At 39.9% G+C, this 9,186-nt stretch overlaps 1 protein-coding gene across 1 annotated transcript; it reads right to left on the bottom strand.

Annotated features, from left to right (window-relative positions):
* Nucleotides 1-2,382: 2,382 nt before the first annotated feature.
* LOC149141124 (respiratory burst oxidase homolog protein F-like) lies at nt 2,383-7,562 on the bottom strand. The gene is made up of 15 exons (XM_089446442.1): nt 6,546-7,562; nt 6,295-6,460; nt 6,163-6,211; nt 5,938-6,051; nt 5,323-5,721; nt 4,855-5,241; nt 4,629-4,724; nt 4,424-4,539; nt 4,186-4,288; nt 4,036-4,100; nt 3,760-3,916; nt 3,543-3,671; nt 3,316-3,444; nt 3,144-3,222; nt 2,383-3,063 (listed from the first exon to the last, which is right to left on the bottom strand). The coding sequence occupies exons 1-15, from the start codon at nt 7,078-7,080 to the stop codon at nt 2,954-2,956; spliced, it is 2,634 nt and encodes an 877-aa protein (XP_089302568.1). The 5' UTR covers nt 7,081-7,562; the 3' UTR covers nt 2,383-2,953.
* Nucleotides 7,563-9,186: the final 1,624 nt, after the last annotated feature.

Below are 9,186 nucleotides of genomic sequence, written 5' to 3'. Positions count from 1 at the left end.
ATGTCAAGGGTCCCCTATAGTCACAAGCATTGGAGTAGTTTTGTACCTCTCTTTAGAGAATTTTTTCCAAATCAGGCTTGCAGGGGGGTGACCCACCAACACCAAGGTATAATTTTTGGCACTCTAGTCTCTATTGCACCTAGTAAAATTGAAACAGTTGAACCATATACAAGTAATGCATGACTCCAAGATTGCTATAAATTGGGCCAATAACAAGATTCAAATCAAAAACCAATAGTTGTGCCACTTCCTTCAGGATGTTGTGCAAGAGCTCCCAAGCAGTGGTTTTAAACTGTGTTTATAGACAATTAAATCAACGTGCAAATGATTGTTCCAAAGCGGTGCTCCAAGTGATCCCAAAAACCTTTTGCTTCGCCGAATTTAGGAGTGGAACCCAATCAGATGAGAGGACCATCCACTTTTGAAGTGGTTAATCCTCCTCGAGAACATGATTTTTTTTTAATAGAAAAGTGTTTTGACTAGAAACTGTCTAGTATAAAATTCACAACAAAGTGGCAAGATATGAAGCTCCACTGAAAAATGGGTAGTATGGCTCCAATGTATGCACAACTTTGAAGCAATCACATGTATTTCTCAAAGTAATATATATATATATATTTTTTCATTCTATATGTATATATATTAAAGTTTTTGGATAATCATGGCTGGTAGTATTACACAAGATATAGTTATTTCATAAATGAATCCACTTAATTAGGACAAAGAACCCCACTTAATTAAGAAACAAATTACTCACCAAATTACTTAAACTAAAATTCTCACTTATAAAAAATTAAAAATTAAAATAATCTTTAATCCATATCATTCATATATACACAAGTCATTCATATATACACAAGTCACGAGCCGGTCATTTTTTTTTAATCATGTTATTTGATTTTTTTCCTAAAAAAAAATATTCATTAAAAAATTAAAATAATCTTTAATCCATATCATTCATATATTTAATTAAAATAATCTTTAATCCATATCATTCATATATATACACAAGTCACCAGCCGATCATTATTTTAAAATCATGTTATTTGATTTTTTTATTACAAAAAAAATTCATAAAATTAAAATTAACGGATGAAATATCTTTGATTAGGGAATGTTTAATGTCTATAAAATTGACAGATAACATATATTGAATGGTTAATGTCTATAAAATTAATAGTTGATGATCCATATCGAAGTTTGTGATATATTATTAATATGATAAATTTACTAGTGATAAATAGTAATAATTTGGAAGTTGTTTTATTGAGTCGACTATGGACCCTAGGCTTGACATCAATTTAAAGGGTTCTAAAACGTGTAAGAGACTAATGTAAGTCAGAAGTAGAAGCATGGTCTCTAAGTACAGAGACAAGGACTATATGGTCGGCTCACCTATTTGTGCTGGCCTGTTCTAATGATTAAGTGGGCTGCTCATTATTTAGATTCTTATTCTCATGCGCCATGACAATAGGAGACCCTGCAGACGTCGTACTACCTTTACCTATAATGAGTTTGGTAAAGTCAGGACCACTACCAAATTACCCACTAAGCACCATGCCAAGTTTATCCACACATCACGAATTTGGTACTTTGTGAGTGCTTACACGTCACTTCTGCCCGTTTATTATATTAATGATCAAAATGCGAAATGCCTGCTAACATTTCCATAATGCTAAATTAAAACCAAATACGCCTGTAACATCGATTACTCGGCTTTGTTTTAACAGGTAAAAGTAAAAAAATTCATGTGCATCCACGCAAAATGCAAGAGCTTGATGCGCCATAGGATCCGAATAATCCCAACAGACTGCGCCACCACCACCACCTCCCATGCTGGATGATTTCTATCCTGACGATACTGAAAAGCTTATTACTGACGGCCAGTTCTTTGTATCCCTGTTTTTTTCTGCAAAGTATGCCTCTCAAGTATGTGACCGGCAACAATGGCAGCTTTATTATCAGGAAAGGACGTGGACTACCCCAGAAAAGTTGCAGGAAAGAAATGTAAATGATGAAATACAGGATTTTCGCATGGAAGCGAATATCATTATTTTAACAAAGTCAATATTCATTTTTTAAGTTAGATCGTTCATTACCAGGGTGCGTACTGTAATATAATTTGACATATACGCCTGGTTGTGTATAATTTAAGATAAAACTTGGCAGGTTCGCATGCACTTTCGCGTGAAGCGTTTTCTTCAACGCATCAATGATATGAAAACTAGGCGGTTGGAACACACTACAGGAATGGTAGATGAATAGTTGGTTCAATTAGTTTCTCACACTGTTTTTCAAGTTTATGATGATCACGTTTAGAGCGCTGCACTGGCTCTGAATCGAAGTGCAGAATCGTGTTTGCGTGGCAATGCGTTTGGCGTTTTAAATATGCATGAAATGAATATTACACGGGAAGAAAGATGGTGTTACAAATTAATTCAGAATATTCTTATAAAGAAATTACCAGCAATAGATCCAAATTACCCCGGATAAATTGCTTTAGAATATTCTCAATAGATACAAAGTTGCTTCTGCTTTGCTTTGTAGTAGTTGTAGTCGTTCTTTATTACTGCATCCATGCAAGCTGTGCTTCTGCCTCAGATTCCATGTTTGGTAAGAAAGGATTGGTGAACCTGTTGGCTGACTGCTATCTGCAGCTTTTTCTTCGAGTTTTGGCTTGCTGTGTTGCTAACCTAACTTTTCCATTTTTCTGTTGAATAAATATTCACATCTTAGCGGCCACATCAGATTAGATATACCTACTGATATAGTCTCGTTGAAAATTGTGTAGGTTCTATACATCTTTTCTGCGATTGTTGCAGCAAAGCTTTTATGCATCTTTACATAAATAAGGACGATAGTAAGCATAGAATGACCGGCTAGAAAGCCGCTCTTGGATTCGACGGTGAATAAAATAAGAGGAACAATAAATCAAGAAACTGCTGCATGTTGCTTAATAATGCTCTTTGTGGAAAATGAATTTGGTACTCGACTTTCTTGTGAATTTTTTGGACAACATGTCCAGTTCCTTGCCAAGACGATTTGATCCGCAGTAGAAAACGCCTGCATTTACATTGGAGTGTTGAAGTCATAAACAGCTGGAAAATGTGAAATTAAAGGTTGAGGATTCGTCCGGCATATACCGATTCTCGCGCCGTCGTGTATGGCTGCCAATCTTGAAAACACTTTGGCCCAGTTAGGCCTTGCAAAATGAGTCCTCACCTGAAATGCATAAGTTTTTTTTAAATCGTTGAGTGTAACAAAATAAACCGGGAAAGCTTATACAAGTTAAAAAGCTGAAGACGGAATGATCACCGGCGTTCCGGAGACGATGTCAAGTCCTTTTTTGGCGTGATGCAAAGCTTGCACCATTGTTAAGAAGGCAGACCGAGCATCACCTTCTTCGTAAACGCTTGAAAGATAATTGTGCATTTCTATCACAGACTGGACATTTAAATTTACCGTTAACAGGGTAATTGTCAGTTTAAAAGTGAAAAATCCAAACTCCGAATGCATCTGCATGCATGTGTGGCAGTTCTTACCTTCTTGTCTAATTCTGCAACCTCGTTCATGATGCTTTTAAACCACTCAAACGAGCCTTGTTCTCTGGTAACCCAGTAAAAATAAGCTCTGGACGGCCTACGAGTTTTTCCCGCTTCTTCGTCATCAATCTGCATTGAAATAAAATCAAATCGGCAAACTCGTGCATTCAGGGATCATTTTACCAAAAACTGCAAGTATCTTAAATAACCAAATTACATGGCTGCAACGTGTCTTCTCATCGTTAACAATGTCTTTAAGAATGCTAATAAACGGAGTTGCGCCGATGCCAAGTCCGATCAGAAGCATCACGTCATATTTACTGTGATCTTGCGCCGCTGAACCGTAAGGACCGTCGATGTATATTTTGGAGAATCTGTCAAAACATTTATTCATACAAAACCATGCAAGATTTTCAATCCTTCAAATTCCGGTGGAATCGAGTTTACAGAGCTCTGAGATTTCAAAATTACATTAGAGAGCTCGCATGCAAACCTTGGTAAGGTGGCAACGTCTCTGGAAGAATCGCATGCGCCATCCTCCCCTGCCACGTTTAAAGCCTGCAAATACGAAATGAATGTCAGCCGAGATAGTTGTCAAGTTTCATTTCCGGAAATCTTTTACGCTGTACACTATTGAGCTTGCCTTCTGGAATAAGCTCCCTATGTCGTGAGTCCAATCTCCCAAATTTCTAATATGCACGCTCAGATATTCATCTCCCGGCGCAGATGTCAAAGAAAACGGATGCCTGCCGAAGAATTAAACTGTTAAGAGCCACGTTTATCAGAATTTAAAGCTCGAATTCAACATCTGGCCGGAGATATTTAAGGATCAAAGTTATCACCACAACGATGTTTTCCAGAAAATAATGCTATTTGTTTACCATTCGAGTAGAGAAATTTCTGGACATTGAATGTAAATGTACATTCCACTTTTGTAATGGAATCCCCGTGGCTTAGTCATGTGAAGGGCGAGCACATTGCCAGGATAAGTTGTTGCCTGAAATATCAACGTCATGAAACAGTCAGAGCTTGTAATTCAGGATGGAAACAGAAATAACTTGCGAAAGGTTAAAGATGTCTTCATACCTTCAATACCTTTACTCTGTATCGGCTTGCTCTTAAAGCACGTAATGTTCGTTCGCATCCGTAGAGGATCACGGGAACGGCAAGGTACATCCACGTCTGCAAATTTATTTTCGACAGTATAAGGTTTCAGTAAGCACTAAATTAAAATAATGTTCGTCATTGAGAATCGGGAAGAATAAAGATTATGAAATTTAAAGAAACCTGACAGAAATTTAGAATGCTGTACCGATTTCTGGATCCAATCGTGCGCAAGGAAGAGAAGTATCGAGTGGATCATGAGCAGTATGTAGACGATAACGAACAAATGGTGAGAATACCAAAAGGCATTATATCCTGTTAGTCTGTGTAGAGGCCACGGCAAAGTAAGAAGATTCCGTCTAGATATACTAGTGGCCAACGAAAACGCTACAGTCATAAGAAAAACCATGGAAATTCCGGATATGACTTCCGTTGTCAAGAGGATGTCGATATAGGAAGGTTGCTTCCCGTGAAAGTCCATTGCTATTGTCTGTTGAAATATGTAATGATCGGCCTTTACAATTCTCGGAAAGTCGCAGGCAAGGTGAACTCCCCCGTGGAGAATTATTGCAACCACAATTCCTGCAGCGATTAGCTGTGAAACCGCGAAAACAATTTCAATTTCTCTGAACAAAATATTAATTCGAACTCAACACGTGAAATCATTTCATTTTACCTTATGGAAATTAATATTGTCGTTGAAAGAAACGACCGATCCGAGCCAGGTCGAACGAAGCCATGTAATGGTATTTCTGCAGACTGGAAGAAGAATGAGCGCCATATTAAACTTTAAAGTTTCGGCAGCGCCTTTTGCAGTACACAGACAATAACCCATGACTTCAAACCCAGACCTTTGTCGGTACTGAAAAAACTTCCAAAGGAAAAGTCCAGAACAGATTAACAGCCATAGAGAAACAATCCATGCACGCTTCCAATTGCTACGGGCAAGAACTCGTGCTCTCCTCAGCATATTCTGCAGATATCGTTTCTTTCTGGACGGCCATAGAGATTGGCTGTAATTCTGGTAGGCTTCGCTTTGAAATAATTCCTTGAACAGACTTTCGAGCTCGGATAACTGCCAAAACGCAGAGTTACAATCAACAACTTATATAAAAGTTATGCATATTGAAAGATTAGTCACGAGATAATTCATATTTCAACATTTTCTGGAACAGCAAAAGCGGACTATCTTCCCGTTTCCTTCCCTTTTGATTAGAATTTCTTATTAAAATCCAAAATTCAGGCTGAAACATTGGCATACATCAGGACTGGCGAATATTATTATGTTTACCCCAATGTATCCTAGGTTGTCGCGATCAAGTTCTTCCATAATCAAAGCTGCATATTCATCAGCCTGTTCTTGCAATATTGAAAGCCTATTCGCCGATGCACTCAGCAGAATCACCTGGAAAAGAAATCTTCAAACGATGCAAACACGCACACATTTCCAATTGAAAATGTCAAGAAACAAATAACGAAAATCTATAATTGGTATAACGAACAAGTCTTAACTCACCTCCCTCACTTCTGCTTCGGAGATACGACCGTCTGAATCTTTATCGCAGCTGTAAATTTTTCAGAGTTTGTTAGCTTCATAAATTCTGTACATGAAATATGAGACTTAGAAACGAAATGTCCTATTGCTTACAGGTCGAAGAAAATTTGTATTCTCGATTCGAAGCTCCGGTCCGTGATTCGGCACCAGTACTCGTGCAATTCGTCCTTGGAGATGCTCTTTAAGTGTCGGCCTCTCGCTCTTCTTCTACTAAGCGCATCAAACAATTGTAAGGCGAATTCCTTGGATTCCTTCATGCCTGCAAAATGAGAACACAGTTTTTCTCAATAAAATGTTTCCCTTAGCATTTAATTCTGTGCACAAACGAGAAATTTTCCACTGACCAATGCATTCTGCAAAGTCCGAGCGATCGAGCAAATAGTTGGGCAATGCAAGCTTGTTGAAACGGGATTCGACCTCCGCCCATAGTTTATCCAAGTCTTTGTCACAGGTTGCCCTGTTGATGAATCTGAGTCCCAGGATTGCATGCTCGGCCACGGATAAGCTCTTCTCGAGCCGAGGCTTCTTTTGTTCTTCATTATTACTTCCATCAATCCAAAGGTCGGGAGAAAACGTCAAGGGAACAATCCGAGTAGTCAAGGTACCACCACTTCTTGAAGACCGTCTAGAATGCTGCGAGAAGGCTTCCATGGTGGAATTGGAAATCGATCTTCTTTCCTCAGCCTCATTCGCGCTCGTCAAAACAACAGCGTCCATGAGAACATCCAGCGTTACATCTTCCACCACATCTTTGACCGGCCACTGCAACAGATCGCCTAAGGAATTAGGTTTCCAAGAAGTAAAGCTTTTGCCGCCAGAATTTTCGTCCATGTTGAATGCCACCACCCCTCCTTCTCTCCCATACCCCAGCATCATCATTTCTAAAGAACAAACCCTCGTCCTCCAGCGTAAATTGCAGCCAAGCGCAATTGCGTAATCAAACGGATGCAAAGCCGTGCAGATTCTGCTATTGGATCTGGATCATCTGGATCGTCATCTTCAAACAAACACCAAACGGTTCCCACTTAGCGCAAGACGATACGTGATGATCCGCAGAGCAGTTAGCAAGCAACGCATGCAATTTCGGCAATCTTGCCAGGCGTAGGAAAACTTTTTGAAAAGGGGAAGCCAAATGTTCTAGAACAGCTAGATCATAGATAGCATTGACAGAGCAACGTCCCAGCCAGAGCGGACAAGGATTTGGTTTCAAACTCACTCTTAACGGCGAGAAGTCGCCAAAATTCAGTCGGTGTGTCTTATTTTTATGGTGACGGAGCGTGGACGGGAAGAAGCAGGTGGGCGGGCACTGCCAAGCGCACGCAAGAAAAATGAACGGCCATTGGAGCAGGGGAATTACAATAATCCACATTGCCGTGGGATGCTAATGGCCTCATGTCCCTCTTTTATTTTCAATGGCCGTGGCGGTCTCTGCTTCTTGCCACAGAGCATTTTACATACACCGGTAGCGGTTTGTACGAGGAGACCCGACTCGTCGCTCTCTGTCTCGCTGCGGAGTGCGGCCTCTGTATTTCCATTTGAGGTCATTCCCAAAGCAGGTTCTGAGGTCACGTCATTGCTGTTTGTAAATCCAAATATTCCCTCCGGACACCGACACCTGGTGAGCTGAGGCCTGAATCTGCACGCGCGTTCCGGCTCGCACACCTAACCGGAACCACAACGTTACCCATTCCATAAAGATCAAAACATTCTCTCCTTCTCCCACTACCAGCAGAGAGAGACAAACCCTCACAATACTTCCACCATGCGCAACACAGTTACCCAAGCAAACCCTAGTTTGAATTTCGTTATCGTCACGGTCTTCCAGATCTAACAGTAGGTCAAGATTAGGTTCGGGACGGTGAATTTTTTGTTGATCTTTGCTTTGGTTAATATATCAGCATTGCTGTTTTAATCTGTTGGGTGGGTGATGATGATTTGGACCGTTTGACGAGGCCCCCTTTCCATTCTAACCTCTGTTTGGTTGGTTGCTCGGAAAAATACCATTGTACTTCTTGCACGCTGCAAGAGGGAAATACAACTGTACTTTTTGGGAAACACAACTGTACTTTTTGCAGGCTTCAAGGACAATTTTTTTTTGAAGATGGTTCATGCTGGGAATTGGAAACAGTAGCCAAATTTTGGCTCATCAGGTTACATATCATGATGACCTGAGAACTACTGGTAAAGATTTTGGAAAACCGTAACAGGCATAGTATGTCATGCACTTGTATCTCTCACCTAAACCCTCAGTGGAGGCGGTCCAATCGATTTATTCCTAATCTGACCTAACCTCAGAGTTTACTGTGAGTGTTAACAAAACCAACCGTGTTTGGTTACTTTAGAGTGCGGTCACGTCAGGCGTGACCTTGTATTTTTTGTTGGAATTAGGTCTTCAGGGGATGTCATCTGCATATTGCTGCACGAATATGCTGGCTTTATCGAAAAAATCTGTGTCGGCCTTCGATATTATAATTGTGTCTGGAATTTTTATCAAAACATATTGTTGAGTTCGTCACTGTAGAAACAAGGTAATTTCTATTTCAGAGACTATTGAATACTTAATTCGGCCTAACACATTGTTGAGTTCGTCACTGCAGAAACAAGGTAATTTCTATTTCAGAGACTATTGAATACTTAATGCGGCCTGACATGCAGGCAATTTAACTTTCGCCCTCCCTCTTGAGGCTGCTGTCTCCATGGGCGTGCTTTCACTGAAAGGGCGAAAGTTAAATTGCCTGCATGTCAGGCAGCATTAAGTATTCAATAGTCTCTGAAATAGGAATTGCCTAGAAACAAAGGGTGTTGTGCCATTCCTGACAACATTCACTGACGTTGATTCAGAATCGGAGCGGTTAAGTATACCTAGACACTCTAGAAAGTAGGAGTCGTTTTCTGAGGTGGCTAAAAGTAATCGGAATTTAGACAAATTTTTTCAAAAAATCATGTAAATGCCATGTTTGAATCATGTTTTTGACAGTGGAACTG

Source organism: Pinus tabuliformis, chromosome X, assembly GCF_031772625.1.
Source record: "Pinus tabuliformis cultivar Carrire ecotype Pingquan chromosome X, CPIR1, whole genome shotgun sequence".
In the NCBI taxonomy this organism is placed as follows: Eukaryota; Viridiplantae; Streptophyta; class Pinopsida; order Pinales; family Pinaceae; genus Pinus; species Pinus tabuliformis.
The sequence above is the reverse complement of the archived record's forward strand: the minus strand, read 5'-3'. Positions and strand labels throughout refer to the sequence as shown.